This window comes from Phasianus colchicus, chromosome 6 (assembly GCF_987193195.1).
Source record: "Phasianus colchicus chromosome 6, bPhaCol1.hap1.1, whole genome shotgun sequence".
Taxonomy (NCBI): Eukaryota; Metazoa; Chordata; class Aves; order Galliformes; family Phasianidae; genus Phasianus; species Phasianus colchicus.
In genome coordinates this window covers 48,854,107-48,873,597 of record NC_143441.1, presented here as the reverse complement: position 1 = coordinate 48,873,597, position 19,491 = coordinate 48,854,107, and the positions used below count along the sequence as shown (strand labels likewise).

The 19,491-nt window shown below is 45.2% G+C and overlaps 1 protein-coding gene across 3 annotated transcripts in view; it reads right to left on the bottom strand.

Annotated features, from left to right (window-relative positions):
* PLCD1 (phospholipase C delta 1) overlaps positions 1–19,491 on the bottom strand; it is a 49,628-nt gene that overhangs the window by 23,091 nt on the left and 7,046 nt on the right. The window contains exons 1-3 of one of the 3 annotated variants that reach the window (XM_031607776.2): positions 17,282–17,670; positions 12,328–12,492; positions 2,482–2,710 (exon numbers count right to left, since the gene is read on the bottom strand). In XM_031607776.2, the coding sequence (XP_031463636.2) occupies positions 2,482–2,710; positions 12,328–12,492; positions 17,282–17,381 (494 nt within the window). In that variant the 5' untranslated portion in view covers positions 17,382–17,670. Of the gene's footprint in view, positions 1–2,481; positions 2,711–4,011; positions 4,262–12,327; positions 12,493–17,281; positions 17,671–19,491 lie in introns of those variants that run through there. The other 2 variants (XM_031607777.2, XM_090143216.1) reach the window with 2 other exon arrangements.

Genomic DNA, 19,491 nt, shown 5'->3' with positions numbered 1-19,491 from the left:
CCAGAAGAAAAGCTCATATACAAATCCCAGAAATGAAGCAGACTGTGCCACACCACTCAAATGAAAAGTTCCCTGTGTTTTCTGGTCTAAAGTCATCCCTGCACACATACCTGCAGTATTTGCTAAAAAACCTATGCCAACTTGTTGAGGGTTGAAGCTGAGGCTTACTAAAACACTACTGTACAAGAACATCAGAAATACTCTTCAAGCACACAGAATTTTTATCTTATAGGTGTATAGGACTTTAAAGGACACATAACACACAAATTCCAGCCCCATGCTACCACAGGCACCTCTATTATATAGGAAGCCAAACAAACCCCACCTGCAGCAATCACAGTCTTTGCTTTCAATACTCGTTTTCAAAATCTCACTCATTCCTTATCTGCTTTGCAAGGTTTCTAAGGGTGGAAAAGATCCACTGCACAGCAGTTCTCCAGCGATGGATGGGGGACAGGCAGGGGATGCAACACTTCTCCTCCACTGCCTCTTCCCCTTCTGTGCTCACAGATGCAGAGAACAGTTCTGAGGTTTAAGGAAGATGTGAATAAACCCACGCTGCCAAGCAAACCCAGTGAAGATGGGCTAAATTTAAAATCTCAGGCTTTAATTAAACATCATCAAATTTCAAATGAGAAATCATGCTGTTCTGTAATTCCAGGTTACGTTAAACGACCTGAGACAATCCCAGATTGGAAGCCAGGACCACACAGTAATTACTCTTCCAGAAATACGGCTTGCCTACCAACCCCATTTAGCTCCAATTCTGCTTTCCAGAGTCAGAGAGGTACTTTTCCACGCTGGAAATTTACAGCTTTCTTCCCTTGCAAATGCTATTGTTATTTCCCCCTCACACCTTAGCAATCTGATTTCTTCTTACAGGGAAGTTTTTCAGCAATACAGCCTACTGACAAGTTCCAGGGGCAGGTTTCTGTGGCCCAGATTTTCCCCATATACCATGGAGCGGAAGCATCTTTCACATTCAGAAGGAAAACCAACAGAGTATAACATTTCCAACAGCACCGAAGCTTCAAGATTTCAACTTGCCTGGGAATTGCCCCTGCCACCATGAACACCATCATCAGAATTAGTGGAATCTGACTCCTTCAAATGAGCTGCACTCTGGTGGTGCAGGTGTTTATTAGACTCAGAATCACAGAATCACTAAGGTTGGAATAGACCACAGAGGTCATCAAACCTAACCAACAACCCATCCCTACCATACCAATAAACCCTCAGTGCCACAACTTCATACTTCAGAGAATCCACAGAAGAGTAAAGCCTGATGAAAGCTCAGCATTTATGTGCCATTTCCCTCATCATCAGTATATTATTACCCAGCAGGGAACCTACACAGAGGAAGCCTTGGCTGAGGGAAAGGCCCCCTGGTGCCTGCTCAGGCTCAGGCTCCAGCTTTGTGATTTTCCCCTGCTGACAACTTCACATCACCCCTCCTCTGCACGGATTCTTTGATGTCAAACCAGGCATGAAGCTCACACAGCCTTCCCTCACTGCCAAGTGCTATCTGTTTTCCTCTCTGATAGCTGGATGCCTGTTTTTGTGAAGCTTCAGGCAGCTTAATGTTTCACAACCACCACTGCTCTGTCAAATCAGGGTGAAATCAGCCAGCAGGTTCATATGTTACAGTCAGGGCCTCGGATACACAGGAACTGCAGAAAACCCAGCTAAAACTACACCCACAGATAGACTGTTTTCATATGGATGCAATTAATTTACTGAGTGAAATTCAGCCCTGGGGAAAATTCCCTGTGAACTGAGCAAAGCCAGGATTTCATTCCATAACTAACTCACTCTCCTCATACAACTGACCCCTTTCCTTTCTTTCCCCTTCCTTTTCCTTTCCTTCCCTTCTTTCCCCTTCCCTTCCTTTTCCTTCCCTTTCCTTTCCCTTCCTTGTCTTGCACTGTCCCTAGAGCAACTGCAGTCCCTTTCAAGGCAGAACTTCCTCCCATGCTGAGGCAAACAAGGAGTAATTTCACTCAAGTCAGTGGAGCAACCCTGGAGTAAACTTGGCAGACAGAAGAGGAGAATCAGTTCTCTCGCCTTATATTACTGCGAAACATGATAAACAGTATGGGCCTTTCATGCCTTGCCAAAAAGTGCCTGTCCTGGAGTTAACTGCAGTGCAAGTGAAACAGACCCCTGAAGAACACAAAAAATAATGGTTGTTTTATCTGGAGCACCCTGAAAGGAGCAATTCTTTGCTTAAGGAGCTCTGTGAAGCCTGAATCCACTCTTGCATGTATCACATGCAAGATTACACAGAAAAGAAAAAAAAAAGAAAAAGAAAAGCACTGGAAACCAAGGAGTTTGCCCAGGTACAAAATCAGTAAAATCATGAGAGATAACTCAGTGCCCGGGGCCAGTAGTAAAAAAGGGGGTTATACGACTAACTCCACCCACAGAGAAAGACAAGTGCATCTTTGTGTGCAATTAATCGCTTTATAATGCAAAGGATACTGTTGGAGTTTCTCTTTCTGGTTCATGGAGTTGCTGTGGGCTATGATTTTCCCAAGGCCGCAGACCCAGTGGTTGGCATCATCCTCTGAACTTGCAATGAGGTCCAGGTTTTTCCGCTGGTCTTTGAAAATGATGGAAAAGCAGCGATACTCTGGTACATCCTTGGCGTATTTTTCCATACCTTCTGTTTTATGGCCTGACCTCACATCCCGAATATCTTCAATAGAGACTGTGGAAAGAAAACAGAGCTTGCTGTCGGCAGGGGTTCACTCACCCTTATCTCTGCCTAGTGATGGATTTTAAGAAATTACTCTTTTTCCTTTTTCTGCAACCTCTCCCTCCCGCAGCTGGAGGATTCTCTTTATTTTTTCCAGCTTCCACAAATTCAATGCTAAAGAAACCTCAGATCAAAAGCAGCAAAATGTGCAAGAAACATAAAAACAAGTCAAAACTCTTTGTTTTTTTCACATGTTCTGTATTTAACAAAGAAGCAGAATTTGCAGGGGTGCCATACTGTGATATCATGTTTATGAGGCACCACTCACTGTCAAGACTTTGGGTCCGGTCCTTGAAGCATCCCTGACTTGATCTTTGCCTCTAAAGACCCTAGGATCATGACCAACATGATCTCACTCCATCAATCAAATAACCTTCAGCTCTTCTCCTCCCAGAACTGGAAACAAAGAATTCTAAAGGTCCACAGGAAAATGAGTAGTGACTTCAGTAAAAGCAGGGCATGGACTGAAATGGTCATTCTTCAATTTGCAAAAAATAAGAAGGTAACACCTAAAATCCTATATACTCTTCTCAGCCACACTAGTCTAAACTGGGGAAGAAAAGACAAAAGACTTAGGGCAGTTTGCTGTCAACCATGCTCTACCCACACCTCTGCCAAAGGTCAATTTGATCCTATTTGCTGTAAGAAAGTAAAATATGGCTTTCAAACCCATTCCTCCCCATTCCCATCTCTGACCATCACTTAGTGCAAATGAGCCCTGAAGCCACACCAGGTTTGCCATGTGCACACACAGGGCCTTCAAGACACACTGCAAAGCAAAAGGAAGTAACTGAGACAAGCCTACACTGCTCTTCTCAATGAATTTGAAAGAAGTTGGTTTAAAATTATTCCTACCTCAAATTGTAAACTATGGGTAAAATCTATTTCCTTTGTCATGTAGGTATGAGATTGATTTTGTTCGTGCTTGTCTTTGAGGAGCTTTGTTGATAAGTAGTATGAGAATGTAAAATATTGCCACTACTCAGCTGAAAAAAAAGCAGCTTACACCCCCAAATCCCTTTTACCTGATCCTTCATTTAAATTGGTGCCATTTCACTGGCACAGTGCTCAGTTCACTCAAAGTCAACATTGCAGAAATAAACAACTCAGTGTCCATCCTGTGCAGTTATAGCATGTCTGCCCTGGGGCCACACAAAATTGATCGGATGCTCATTAGAATTTGAAATTCTTTTTTCCTCAGGGAGAAATGGCAATACTCAGCTGATGAGGTAAGAAAAACATCATAGACTTACAAACCCATTTATAATCTTCAAAAATTCGTGACTGTCCAAAACCAACACTTGACATTTGCTTTAAATTCCAACCATGTATTGGGGTGGTCCAACGACTTCCATAACACTTCGCTGACTTGGTTTCCATGCCAGAACATGCCATGAGACCCCTCCTAGAACTGGCAATGTTCCTTTCTGATGATAAGCAATTATCTTTGTGTGGTCTATTATTATCACTTGGTAAAGGCCAACACAACAGTGGATCAGACAGAGGGGAGGGCAGGAGAGAGTTAGGTTGGGTTGTGTTGGGATGAGATGGGAGGGGATGGGATGGGCTGCTGTGGAATTACATTATCTAGCCAACTTACTGTTGAGTGAAAGCTTATGGTTTTTGAGTGCTAAAATTATCTTCAGAAGAAGAGCACTGCAATTCTCTTACAGCTGGGCTGCTAGTGGAGAGCCTTGCTGCTGAATTTGCTCATTAACAGGAGAATGACAGGAATCATCAGGCAAATGACAGGAAGTGTACCTTAGGTAGCACAGTACGTCTTACACCTTTATGTAAGGGATGCTATCATGTTCAGTGGGATTCAGTCAAAATGTATCTAAAGCTTAGGCACCTTTCCACTAATGGGGGAAAAAAAACCAAAACACAAATGTTTTGTCCTATCTAGAAGCAAACTTTTTAGGGTGAGATAAATCAAAGCTTTAATCCGTGGCTACAGTGGATCCTAGATCAAAAAAGAAGCTCAGACTGAGCATCTCAAATGCAGATGTGTACCATGCAGACAGTCCATAAGTAGGTGATCCTCCTCCACTTCTGGTCTCTCTTGGTTAAGGCAGTGCAAGTGGAAGGATCATCCTGTTGTTCCTCATCACCTGCCAACTGCTCACCACTGCTTGGCTCATAAAAGTTATTGTCCCTTCAGACTGGCTAGTCTGCTAGTGCAATCAATCCCTAAACTTTGGGTTGGCAATGATTTAGTGTTTCCAAGACTAGAAAATCTGATGTTAAATATTGGAAATTTAGAATGTATTCTTTGGAAACCTTTATCTGGCAAAGCGAATCTACTGGAAAAAAAAAAAAGAGAGCTGTGTGGGAGGGAAAAGAGATTGAAAACCTGTAGTTGGAAGGGCTGCCTTAATCTCCATGGGGTATATTACTGGGGAGAGGATGATGAAGAACATGAAGCTCTTTCATTCAGGAAAGGTACAAGGAAGCCTGAAGAACAACATGAGTGCCTACTGTAGTCACACAAGAGCCAAGAGAAGCTACCAATGCAGGAACTGTTAAAAAAAAAGCAGGGAGGACACTTTTTAAAGCTTTCCACAGTTTGGGCTTGTGTACTGCTTTTGTCTATCAATATAAAAGCCAAAACCAAAGGAGTCAGCCCAAGCCATCTGCAAATGTTATCTCTTTTCTGGAAAATCTTAGCCCACATGAATGCATTATCAGCTGCTCCTGGGCCGTGAGCATACTATATTAAGCAGTTCCAAACCAAGGAGAAATCAGAAATAACTTGGGGGACAGATAAGTGTGTTTCAGGAGAGGAGCACTTACAGCAAACACCCATCAAATGCATCTTTCTGTGACCTCCCCATCCTTTCCAACAACACTCCACAGTGGGGATGTAACCACCAAAAGAAGAGAATTTGGAAAGTCTGCATCTGCTTCTCCTGAACGTTTATGTCTGCTGAAAAGGTGGTTTGTGTGAATCCCAAAACTTGTGACTCAACACAAGGAACTAGTGTCCTTCCTGACCTCCCAGCATGGAGTCCAACAGGTTACATCCCGGTCAGCCTTCCTGGCTGCTGTGGGTGCCAATGTGATGAACCACAGCTGATGGCCACAGTTCCCTCCTCACACAAACATACACCAGCATTCCCTGAAGCTGGTGAAATCCCTCCTCTCTGTCTCCCAGAGATGTGAGGTCCAACACAGCTGAGTATCATGAAGCCTCACCTCTACCTCCACCTGACCCAAATGTTCTCCCAGACCCTGGAAGCCATTTTCTCTCCTACATGGGCCTTTGCATGCAAGGCTCCTCTCCTCCCTCCCACCAGGACCTGGGCTGGCCCCACCATCTTCTATAAGGTGCTCTCAAATCCATTTCAGAGCAAGGATTGCACCCATGCAGCAGGGTAGGCCATTTGTGTCCCATCACCCTAAAAACAGCACCCAGAGATGTTAGGCCTTGGGAATGCATAAGGCCACACGTATGCACAATGAGCCATTTGGTAGCCAAAAATATAAATGCTGAAGAGCCATACAAGCATGACAAGGCACAATGCAAGGTATAATTGCAGCATTAGTCTGAGAGATGAGCCCTGACCACTGGTTTCTGCTCCGGAGGCAATGTCCATCTCTTCTCCAGTCACTGCTCTGAAAGACTGTGCTGGGAGCACGGACACTTTGGTAATCCCAAACAGTACAGAAAAAGGAAGAACAGAAGACAAAAGTTTCAGAAAACAGGGATAAGGAACTGAAGCTGCATCTCCTGCAAGCTACTAAGCATGCAAAGGAAAAGAACAGCAAGTTGCTTCTCTTTCCTTGCACTTTTGCTGACAAAGAGATGAGGGTCAATGCATGGACACTTGGAGGCACTGCCAAAACAGCTGGCCCTGAGTTAGTCATAAGGGGAGAAGGAGAGGGGGGGCCCTTTATATCCTTCACTTTCTTTATCCTACTTCCCTTTCATTAACAAGTGATCTTTGCAATGTGGCATTCAGTTACACTGAATTACTCTATCCCACTCTAATTGTCTCACTAAGTCACCATTGTTTTCTGTCAGATGAGAAATGTACTGAGCCATTCACAGTTCTCTGCACATTTGCACACAACACTGCTTGTCTGCAGAGAGACCAGACCTCCAGCCCCAAGCCCAGCCAGAGCTCAACCAGGTCTGGTCAGCACCTTGCAAACATACAAAGATCCTGACCCCAGGACTGCACTGCCAGGCTGGGTGGCTGCAGTGAGCACATGGGGTAAACTGGCACTGTGTGCTGCTTCTCCCTCCGGTTTTGCCCCAGAAAAAGCACTGTAGTCGCTTTTAGCTTCACCATTGGTGACTGATGCTAGTGGTAGAATCAGGACCTTTGTAATTAGCTCCCTGGATTGGGAATACCAAAGGTTATCCAGTAGCCTTATCACGGATGGATGCTTCACATAAGGATTCAGCACAGGCCCTGCTGTTCTGTGCCTCCTTAGCCCTGACCACATTGCTCACTCTTCTCCCCATGCTGAATTACCCAAGCTCTCAACTACTGACTCCTCATCCATTCTCCCCTCTCCCTGAGTTGCTGAGCACATTGTTTAACTTGAGATCTGCTCTTATTGCTGTTTTGTGTCACCAACTGACAGCATACAGTGCACAACTGATGTTACAAGTTGTTTGGAAATACCTTTTAATAAAAGGTCTTAACCCAGCCTTTCTGTATAACCAACACAGCTTGGGGTGCCAATGTAAATAAAGTGATCTGTATTTACATTCCTTCTAGACATCACAAGCAGGTCCCTGCAAACTATTTTTGCTACCAGTTCCTACTTCTCATGCCATTACAGTGCCACTAAATTTGGATCGGAGGCTTTCAACGCTTCCGCCTTTGCATTTAACATATGCTGTGGACAATAAGGTCAGTAGTTGCTAGAAGACTGCCTATGTTGAAAACTGCCCCAGAAACTCATGTGGTGGCCCGATTCAAAATTAAATTAAATTAGAAAAAAAAAAAAAAAAGAGGTAGTTCTGCAATTGAAGGGACTTGTTTTATGGGTTGAATGATTTTGATAAAAACTAATGAGACCCACAGACAGACGGTTTTGTTTTCACAGCTGATGGATGCCTTGCATAACAGATTCACATCAGCAAATATTTTTCCAGGGACAAATATGTGTCTGAGCACGAAGCAATGAGCAGACGTAGAGAATGCACCCAACCAACCCTAGGAGAAAGCTGTCGGTGCAGCCAGCTGCCTGCTACGTGTATGCAGGTTGCTGAGAGTTTCTATTGGCTTTTGGCACTTATCAGATCCACGGGAACAATTTAAACTTTTCACTTCTTGACACGAGTAAGCTCAGAAATATCACGTCCTTTCTGTTCTCCTAAAGGCAAGGTGAGGGCATTAATTCAATGGAGGCAATCGTTCATCCATCCACAAGAACAGCATGGGATGCTCGTCAAGTGGCGCGTTAAGGGTGTTACTAAATGTCACAGGAACTCAAAAATGAAGGGAAAGGTTTTCTGACAAACACTGGTAGGAGGCTATAAATATATTTTAATAATTGTATTGTGTTTAAACCATATAAAAACTGGAACTGGGGGGAACTGGAACAAATTCAGTACATTTTTAATACTGTGAATAATTAATTGTCAAATCAAAATATCAATTTTATGCCTTTACGCAATATTACAATCTTCATTTAAACAGCTGTGCAACTGAATTTAGCTCACCTCTGTAAATTGAGTCATAGAATCACAGAATGGCTTGGGTCAGAAGGGACCTGAAGGATCATCAGGTTCCAACCCCCTGCCAAAGGCAGGGCTGCCAGCCACTAGATGCAGCACTAGATCAGACTGCCCAGGGCCCCATCCAACCTGGCCTTAAACACCTCTAGGGAATTCGCTCCCAATCTGATTTTTTTTTTAACCAAAACAGGGGAAAAAAAAAAAAAAAAAAAACCCACAAAAAAAACAACAACACTAAATAGTATTTTGGCTAGAAATTGAAATATCTGAGCCAAAACTCATAAACTTGTTTCTTGATTGCACAGCTCGTGACTCACAAAGCACCCCCAGTGAGTCATCCCCTGCTCAGCCTGCAATGGTCACTCATGGCTGTCATGGGAAGCATCACCTCCCTGAGCCTCCAACAAACAGAAAGAGGTTGCAGGAGGTAGCAAAGCCCCATCCCCTTCTGGGCCCTGTTGTAATATCCCTGAATCGTACCCACTCATTCAGCCTTTTCCCTGTGCCTTTCAATACTCTGTTTTTTCCACCAAGCTCTCATCAGGATGTTTCACTGGAAAGTTTTCAACCATCCCTACAAATCCTCAAGTTCAGAGAGTTTTTAAAGGGATTGAGTCTGGCTTAAGGGAGCTCACAGTAGGGATTTCAGCTGGTTTAAGAAAAGACTTTCAAAAATCGATTTCACTGAAAGCAGCACGTGACATTTTGTTCCTTCTCACGTGGAGGTGAGACCAATATCTGACCAAGCTAAACAAGACAGTGTTATTGATGGGTGCTGCTCTTTGAATGCAAACCCCTCTACCCCCTCTGGCTTCCTTCCCCCCCCACTGTAATGATGCTCAGGAGGGATCTGGAACTGATTGCACCAGTCATCTACAAGCCACCAGGCACAAACCTTTTCTATTGCCCCCAAGCTGCTAATTTTGCCACTTGAACTCTGTTGTTAGAAGCTCTCTTGTGCCTAAATAGAACATACTGAAAATTAACGAATTATAGATAATAAGGAATAAATGGAATAAGTTCTATCTGTGTAGCAACCATGCTGGAATGGCAGCCTATTCCCTGGAAAGCCCTGTGGGTAACAGAGATATCAAGACAGCATCCAATCTGAATTTCCAGTTGTTTAAAATAAAAGACAACAGAGGAAGGTAATGGTTGTACGCCATGTATCTCATCCAGGCAACATCTGTGCCTGCAACAGCCCTGATATGTTGCTGTTTTTCTTGAATTCATTCAGCTGAGATTTTTCTGTCTAACTCTAGAGACCCCGGTTTTATCTCCTACAGGCACCACCACACAATGGTTTACAAATAGCCTTTCTGCTTGATTATAGGAACAGGAATAACAGGAAACTGCCCAAACACAAAAGTATAACCCTTACCCTATCCAGACTTTGCTCTTCTAAGGTGCCTCCATCTTCCTGCTGTGAGCTCTGCCGCAGATAAGATTAGACCTGGTGCTCAAATCTCCCATTTTCCACTTTGCTCATTCTTTTTCCTTCCTAAAAAGGCAGCTTATCATCAGTTTTAGAAAGGCTTTGCACTGGAGTGGAAGGTTGCTGTCTGTTAACAAGGAAGGGTGACCTTCTGGAGAGACTGGCCTCGCAGTCCCTGCCTTTTGAGTATCAAATCAAGAATCCTGCACTCTCCTTCTGTCTTTTGACCACCTGCAAATCTCAAGCCAAAAGTGAAGGCAGCTGTAGCAATAGAACCTGCCAGAGGTCATAGCTTGAAGCTGGGATAATCCCCTCTGTAACTAAACACAAATCAGCCCAAGAAACAAGTTCAAATACAGCAGTCGCTCTGATCACTTGGGGATGGAAGGTCTCAGAGGACAAACAGAGAAAGAAATGGGAAAACAGATGGTCTTGAGGTTGTGGCTGGGGGCTGAGCATCAGTCCAGTGCTCATCTCTCCTGATCACTGCCAGGTTCAGGCATATCCACAGTGCTTTTGAAAGCACTCCGAGGTGGCCCTGCAGTGTTCTCATAAGCTTGCATCACAACTGCCAGCAGAAGTGCATGCCCCTGCAGGAGCATATGGGACTGCCCCAAGTGTGGCAATGCTAGCTGTGCCTAGTTAGCAAAGTATATCTTGAGTGGTGTAAATCCACAGCCACACTGACACACTCCCAACCTGTGCCCAACACCCAGCTAAGAGGAACGCAATATATAACAAAGTCATGGTTGGGCCAGTTCTCTTTTTCACTGCCCCAGCAATGGAGAGAATAGGATCAACCAGAGCCTCTCCAAGCAAGCCTCAATGCCCCTGGAGCCATGGCACAAGGATCCCACCCATTCACTTCAGGGAATCGGATGGGACTGGGAACTGTTCCTGCTGAAGGTGCTCTCAGGCTCTATTATTTGGAAATTGCTGGCTCAGAGCACAGAAATTAAAGTTCCAACGTCATTCTTCTCCATTCACACCCTTGTTTGTTTTGTAGCAAGACATAATCTGAGAAAGGACTTTGCTTTTATATGGGACAGAGCTCAATGGCACAGGCGTTCCTTACTAGCAAATGTTCCCTAGGGCCTTTGCATTAATTGTTGTCATTATGGGTGTTATTGTCATGAACCTAAGCAGTTCAGCTGAGCTCAGGACACACAGTAAGGAACGGTTTCTAATCCAAAGCCTTTTATTGCTAGATACATGAGCAAAAAGGAAATGTGTGGGGAAGACTGCACCAAGAGATTAAATGAACCACCCAGGGTCACTTAAGAAGAGTTTGGTAATAAACCAAACATATTTTGCTTTACTGTCTTACTGCTCATTATCATCTGTAGGGCGTGGGCACAATCTGGAAGACTCTTCATTTGTTAGTTGTGACTGTTACAAAAACAACTGTGTAAGTAGTGCAAACAGTATTTCACATTTCAAGATGCTATAAAATATGTTACGTGTTATTCATTTACCTCTTGGTTTTACAAGACTGTGATTATCAGGGACAGAGCAATATGTCAGAAGAATACCAAATGAGGTGGAAAACAAAACAAATAGATAGATACCCCGCTTGATTCTACTTTGACATCATGACCTGGTCCCAGTTATGGCTCCAAGCTGGGTGACATTGGTGCAGATAGGCTTTCCTGTGCCCATGCATTACTGACTGTCATATCTGGGCTTTCTGCAATGGGGCAGATTTTGATTTCCCAAGATAAGGATGGGAAAAAGTTTTCCTTCCCAAAGATATCTCTTGACAGCCCTCGAATCTCCACATCTGTGGTTTCTTTGTGAGACATACTGACTTGTACTGCACGATGCTTTCCCAAAGGCTGTGCAAAGATAAGAGGTGTCCAGACTGACTGCCAAAGTGCACCATACCATGCCATGGATGCTCAAGCTATGTCTCACACTGAGCATTACGGCATTAGAGAATCGAGTACAACCACAGAGACACCAGAGTAACCTGAACTTGTACTTTGGGAAAGAAATAAGCCAGGCAGGGCTGCCGAGCCCAGCATAGCCCAGTGTCCCATTGTGATAATCCCACACAGCAATGAGACAGCTGGGTGCCAATTGCTGTTAGTGTCCCCTTGCCTGCACTTCCATTGTTACATCATGCCATGTCGCACAGCCCCTGTGGTTCCTGTTGTTCTACTCCATGACAATTTTGAGCAGTAGCTCATGAGCTTGGGAAATGTGACCATTCCTGACATTCCTGATTCTTTTTAGCTGTGTTCAGAGCAGACAGCATAACTCAGTGTATGATACAGGATGTGTGAAGGATCTGGTCTCATGGTTCCATGTCATTATGCTCACTGTGCAATGGTCCTGGTTCTGGTTTACCCCAAGAACCCCTGGTTCTGGTTCATAATGGTCCTGGTTGGCCCCAGGCAGTCAGTGCCCTATACCTGTGATGGTAGAAACTTTACTTACAGATCTGGGAGTCTGGAGACCTCAGCATCTTCTTTGATTCCTGCCATATGGTTTTGCAGTCCTCCTGGAGCTTATAAAACCGCTCTTTCCTCCAAGAGCTTGACTTCACTTTTAGCAGCTGGCTGCCTTTCAAGAGGAACTTCAGGTCCTTGTCATCTTTCAAGCCTAAAGAGAAACAGTAGTGGTAATGCCACAAGAGTCAGCAAAAGAAATAGTCATAGAGACACAGAATCATTTGAGTGGGAAGGGACCTTTAAAGGTCAGCTAGTACAACTCCTGTTCAATGAACAGGGACGCCTACAGCTTGATCAGGGTGCTCAGAGCCTGGTCCACCCTCTGTACATACAGTAATAATGTAAATAGGTTCTTCACTGCCACAGAACAATAGTGAGAGACAAAAACAAAGCACCTGCAGTGCAGCCAGCTCTGGGGAGAACAGCAGGGTAGAGAGACCCAGAAATCTGCCATGTCACATTCTATGCTCATAAAAGAAACTGTAGCCTTGTGGACTTCTTAGACTAAGTCGGAAGACTTAAGTATAATTAGAAATATAAAATCATAGAATGGCCTGGGTTGAAAAGGACCACAATGCTCATCTAGTTTCAACCCCCTGCTGTGTGCAGGGTCACCAACCAGCAGACCAGGCTGCCCAGAGCCACATCCAGCCTGGCCTTGAATGCCTGCAGGGATGGGGCATCCACAGCCTCCTTGGGCAACCTGTTCTCAGGTAGTTTACAAGCATAAAATATCTTCTTCCCAGCCAATATACTTAGCATGCAAAAACGATAAAAAGAACAATACAGCAGTAAAAGCAGAGGAAGGAAAGTTGTGTAACTTGTAACTGCAGTATTGTGACCTTCAAAGAGGTTTCAGCTTTATTCTGAACAAATTTCCTTCACAGAAACAGGATACACACAATGCCTCCCTCCCCTCTCTGAAAAGCATCCCCTTCTGGTCCCAGGAACTTCGGAGATTAACTCTGGGCTAAGGTTAAATCTTAAACTAGATCCAGGAAGGCACTTTGATATCTAGAGGAGAAGCAGTCATCTACTGAGACTTTTAAAACACACATTTGCCATTCTGCCAGGTTTTGAAGGTCTCAGCAATACCTGACTTCCACATACCAACATACCTTGCAGATTCTGTGCCTCAAACTAGCCACTAATTAGAGATCAAGAGTGGGTGAAGTGGCAGAGGTGGGCAGGAGAATGAAGCATGAGGAACACACCCTGGGCTTTCTGTAATAGGCACCTTGCCTATTACACCTCTGTCATTGCATCAAAGGCTTTTACTTTGTAGTACTGAGCAAGCACATCCCAACTCAGCATGACTTTTGCTAACCTTATCATGACAATGCAGATGAGACTCTCTTAATAACTATTTGGCCACTTGCAGCCACCCAACACTCTCATCACAGGAAATTTCCCAATGTTACATAGATATAACACAGGACCTCACAATGTAGAAATCCACGTAAACTGATTTATGCAATAACATTTACATTGCAGTATGGCATTTCTCCATATCACTGGCTTTGATCCCTCTCTGGAAGACACTACTGCCCTGAATAGCTGCTATTTGAACAAGGCAAAGAAATAAACTATCAAGCATTACTTGAAATACAAAGCCCAGAAAGAGACCCAAGTTGCCAAACTCAAGTTCCTGATAATTCATCCATGAAACCTAAGTGCCTGGAGCTGCAGAGCACCAAGGTGGGTCATAATGATAGCAGCAAAAAGCAGTGCTGTGTGTTTGTTAGAACAGCTTGTCCTAAAGAGTGTATTTCAGGCTGGGAAAGAGCCTGACAGCTCTGACAGTGACAAATATAAGGGTGTCCTGTGTTCGCTCAGCACAGCTTTGAGCAGCTCAGGCCACTTCAGTTGGGTTTGCCAACACCAGGGAACAGGTCTGGGGCTGAGCCCAGCCGAGCCATCCAGAATTCAAAGCACTATTATGGAAGTTGGAGATCCCTGAAAGGTTGCTGTGGCCTCTTTCCCTCCTCTACATTCAATTAGCTGTCTCAGTAATTAACTGCCTGCTTTATTAATCCCCTCTTGGGTTTCCTGATGTTTAGACATACCCACGGGTCTACAAGAGGCCAGACTGCCAAGAAGGACTGACACCACAAAGGCTTCACAAAGCCTGGGTATCCTGAGCAGCAATGTTGAGGTTTCTTCTCTGAGATGTAGGTCTTTCAAGAACAGAGAAGGTATCACAGGCTCAAACAGGTTGCACAGAGAGATGTTGGATGCCCCATCCCTGGAGACATTTAAGGTCAGGCTGGACCAGGCTTTGAGCATCTGATGGAGCTGTAGATGTTCCTGTTCCCTGCAGGAGAGTTGAATTAGATGTCCTTTCAAGGTCCCACCTCAAATGATTCTATAACAGGCTTTGCTAACATTGCCATGGTAGCCTTCATGGTTCCTGGAGAGGGAACAAAGTTCCTCCTATGTATTCACCTACAAAATTTCTGTTTTGGCTCCCAGACTCACTCTGTCCTCCCTCAGATCCCAACCATGCAAGGCATCCTTGTGGCACCATGAGGAGAACATGCCATCCTAAGTTAAGCACGAACAGGAAAGCAGGAAAACCACCAATTCCTTTGGGTGCTTAAGTGCATAAGCATGTTACGAGAAATCCATTTTAATTGTGACACGTTTTGTTACACAGACACTGCATGCAGTATGTATAACATGTCATGCTACCTGGGCAAAATGCTGCATCAGTCTCACACAGGGAAATCTGCATGGCCACTAGCAGAAGATGAGGGCAGGTTTGTCTCCTTCAGGCTACATCCACACAGGTAAGGCACAAGCTGGAGTGCAAGTGAGAAGGAAGTGAGAGAAGCCAGGGAGGGGATGGAGAAAAAGTGGCTCTGTGACAGAATCAGAGTCATAGGGGTTGGAAGGTACCTCTAGAAATCCCCCAGTCCAACTCCCTGTTAAAGCAGTTCTCTACAGTACATCACACAGGAAAGTGTCCAGGTGGGTCTTGAGTATCTCCAGAGGAGACTATCACCTTTCTGGGCAGGCTGTTCCAGGGCTCTGTCACCCTCAAAGTAAAGAAGTTCTTGGGGTTGGCCAGGGAAGGACAAGAGGGCAAGATGAATGCCTAAGAGCACAGCAATTCCTTCAATGTGGGGAGCTGGAAGTCTCTCAGGGCCCTTCAGATATAAAGCAGTCACTCTGGGTTGACTTCTGCCAACAGTGACCCAAAGATTGGATTGAACCACCCAGTGGGGTGCCCAGAGGAAGGAGGGCCAACCCATTGGCCAAGCAATCCAAGTCAACTGGGTGAGCACATACACTGCTTCAGGATGGCTCTGTATTTGTCAAACAGTATCTCAGACAGCCAAACTGTCCTGGAAAGTGGGCCAGGGGGAGGGCCTTGTCTCCTAAGCCTGGTCCTAAACACTGTCACAGATCCTTTAAATGCCCTTGGGCAAGACACTGAGCTTCTTCATTTCTATCTACGAGGCAGTTAACAATGTTTTGTTAGGTCAGAGGAGTCCGGCATCCTCTGATCTGCTGATACAGGACCACAAATGCACACTGATGTGTTAGTGGGACATTATTCTCTGCTGTTCATTTGAATTGCTTTCCAGAAAAGATTAAAAAAACCCTATATTTTCCCAGCAGAGCTTTCCTTCATTTCAGTTTTTATGCCCGAAAAATCCCTGGGGATTTCTGCTAAATATCCCCAGGGAGCTGATGAGGTTTGCTGTGCAGAGCTCTGTCTCACAGCAATGGAAACTTCTGTATGAAAGGAACCAGAGTTGTCATATACACATGTCATTTAAAGCTTCCAAAAACACTGTGCAGCGGGACAGGGATATTGGTTTGCAATTATATAACAATGTAGGGCAGGAGAAAAACAATTGCCACACTGAAATCAATGTCCAAATCATGCCTGAAATATGTGGCAGGGCTGTATCTTGCTCAGAACCTGCAAAATACCAAGTACACACTTGCCACGGAAAATTGTAATGTGTGTTTCAAGGATCAGGCCCCAGTCCTCAAACAATATCAATCACATACTTTCTAAACAGAATATATTCAGTGTATACAGTTTAGAGGGAAAATTGCATCTGACAAAGTTAGGAGAGCCTTAAGCATGCTCAGCACTGCAGCAAGCACGTCTTGCACTATGAAGCTGTAGATACCAAGAGATCAGAAACATTAACACTGGTATTATGCATCTCAGCTATAAAGCAAGTGGAGAACACAACAACACAGCAACTGTCACAGCAGCAGCCTGACTCCAGCTTCACTAAGGAGATGGTTAGGGTGATGTTTACAGGTGACAGCAACAATCTGCAGTGCTGCGTTGCTCACTCTCAAACCTGCTGATCTGATAACGTTAATCACGACTGCTATAAAGCAAGTTTCCTCCTCTTGCTTCTCTCCCCCACCTGCTTGATTAGATTCAAACAATTCCAGTGGGAAAATAGCTGTTTTCCATTTCCACCTGTTCTCTGCAGCCACGTAAATCAAGAACTTGTATCAACGTGGGCTGTCCCTCCAGAAAGCAGGAACCAGCAATGAGTTCATAGCCACAGGAGTTATGAAACTCCCTGGGTTTCCTGTCTCTTTTCATCTGGTGAATGCAAACCTCTCAGTGGCACCACACCACCCAGAAGCCCTAAAATCAGGCAGGAAAGGAGCCACCGCCATCCTCACGCCAGCAACAGCTCAAAGCCCAGCAAGAAAAGTTCAAACCCACCCTTTGCCAGAGAGGTCCCGCTTTCTTTGATGCCTCATTCGAAGCGGTTTGTACATCTGGAGGGCGGTTACAGGCAAAAGAAAGGGGAAAAAAAAAAAACCCTCAAGAGTATAAAAATAACCTTGGAATTGCCTTTAGGGTGGAGTGCTGCCTCTGCGCAGGGAAAAGAGGCAGAAACGAAGAGGCTGCCAGCATGTGGAAGTGCTGAGGGTCTGACCAACGTGTCCCTTACCCAGCCTGATGCCATTCAACGCGGCCACTCTACGGCTTTGCTCCCGCAGGATGTTTTCCTGGGACACGCTGCGCTTGGGCTGCCTTCGGATGCACTGCATGGTCCAGCGTAGGGCTCGGAAAGAGGCACCGAGCGCTGGGAAGGACGAGGGGCCCCGTTGGCCCCGAAGGGATCCGTGCTCATCCAGGAGCCCCAGGCGTGCGCGGCGTCAAACAGGGCTCCAAGAAGGGAGAGGAGGCAGCGGGAGGCAGAGAAGGGCAGAGTCCTGCTGGGAGGGACTGTAGGAAGTCTCCTCCCGCTTGCTCATCGGCCGCGTGTGTTGGATGCAAAATGACACCCATGCGGTGTAATCTGCCGGCAGCTGCTTGAGTAGAAGGAGCAAGTTTTCCTGCATTCATCCACCACTGGGATTTTGTGCATCGTTTGTAGGGGTCTCAAATATTGTTTGGGGCTCCGAATCAGTGCAAATGTCCTTTCGGTTCAGCCTGCCGTGCCTGGGCTCCACCCCTTCTCTCTGTGCAGAGCTCTGCGAGTTCCCACTGACATATAGAGAAGAGGAAACACCTTTTAGCCAAGGCAGACGTAGCCCAAAAGCTGCTTGGAAGCTGTTGGAACGCTCTTCTTTTTCCACTCAGAGAAGAGCATTTTCCTAAGCTTTTGGAGAATTTCCTCTCTGCCACCGATTACCTGCATGACTTGAGTGAGTCACTTACCCTGCTCTTCAGCATAGCTGTGGGTTTATTCTTGTAATTCCTATTTACAGGTAGAGGGATGAGCCCCCAGGAGTGCTTTAACAAGTCACTGATTACACAGATTCAGAGAATAATTCAGTCTGGAATGGACCTTTTTGAAGTCTCCAGTTCAACCACCCACTCAAAGCAGAGTCACCATCAAACACTGATCAGGTTGCTCATACCTTGTCCAGGTGAGTTTTGGGTTTCTCTTAGGATGGAAGCTCCACAGCCAAATTAAACCCCTGTACAAGAGCTTAGATGTTCTCACAGCGAATAATTTTTTTCCTTATGACCAGTATAATTGCCTTTACTGGCCCTTGTGTCCATTGTCCATTGCCCCAGCAATGGCTGGGGCTAAAATCCACCTCCTCCCTAAGCATGACTCCTTCTGCAGTGAAATGCAGAGCTGTACTTACTAAGCTCTCCCATCCTGAATGAGTTTACAGACCTTGTCAGGTTTTTTGTCATTGCCTTTGCAGTGCAGCTGCCCTGATGATAATGCAGGGAAACAGAGCCAAGCTGCAGTGAATGCTCCTTACTGCAGAAGCAGCATCTGCCCAAGAAACTTAACAGCAAACCACGTCACTGTCTCTGCTGGAGATCCAAGTTCCTCAAGGCAGTTAGTATTAGGTTTTAGAACCAGATTCTCATTTCAGGTGTCTGGCACCCCAGTCACCCTCATTTCCATGCATTTTGAAGCAAGACGTATGAATACTCAGACCAGCATGGATGACTTGACCAACACAAGGACATCAACAGACTCAGTTGCTGGTATACGTACTGTAAAACTCATTGGAAACAAGGCAGAGGCACCGCATAGCCTTGAGGAATAGTACCAGTAACACCCTATTTACACACTGCAACTACCAGCCATTGAAGGCAAAGGAGGATAAAGGTATTTTCTGGGTGGGACAATGCTGAACATACTAGCTAGGCTGGCAGGTGTCTGAGGAAACACCATCAGCCTCTTGTGAGCCTCCTCCACACACAGGGGCTGGATGTTGGAGCTGCAATCAGCAGCACTCCCCTGGGAGCTGGGGGCTTTGCCCTTAGCAAGGAGGTGAGCACCATGATGTAATGGCTAGAAGATATTTATTAGCTAGCAGTCCCTGAGCACTTCCCATATTTCACATTGTACAGGGGAAGACTGATCTAATTATGGAGTCATCTCCCATACTTGCTTTGACAAAACCATTTGCTTCTGAGCAACTGCTCCCCAGTCCAGCACCAGCTGGTGTCCCATAGGGGCCGATCTGGGAGCCCACTGAGCCCCTCCACTTCATCTTCTCATTAATTCTTAATAAATAATGCCTGCAACGGCATCACTCAGAGCCTTCCAGGCTGTGAACATTTTATTACATTTATCCCTGCAGTGTGCACATGTGTAAGAAGAAGATCAGCACTCAGTGAGTTAGCTCCTTCCACAGAACAGCATGTCTAAGTTCTGCTGGTGCCAGGACTTTAAAATAAAAATGA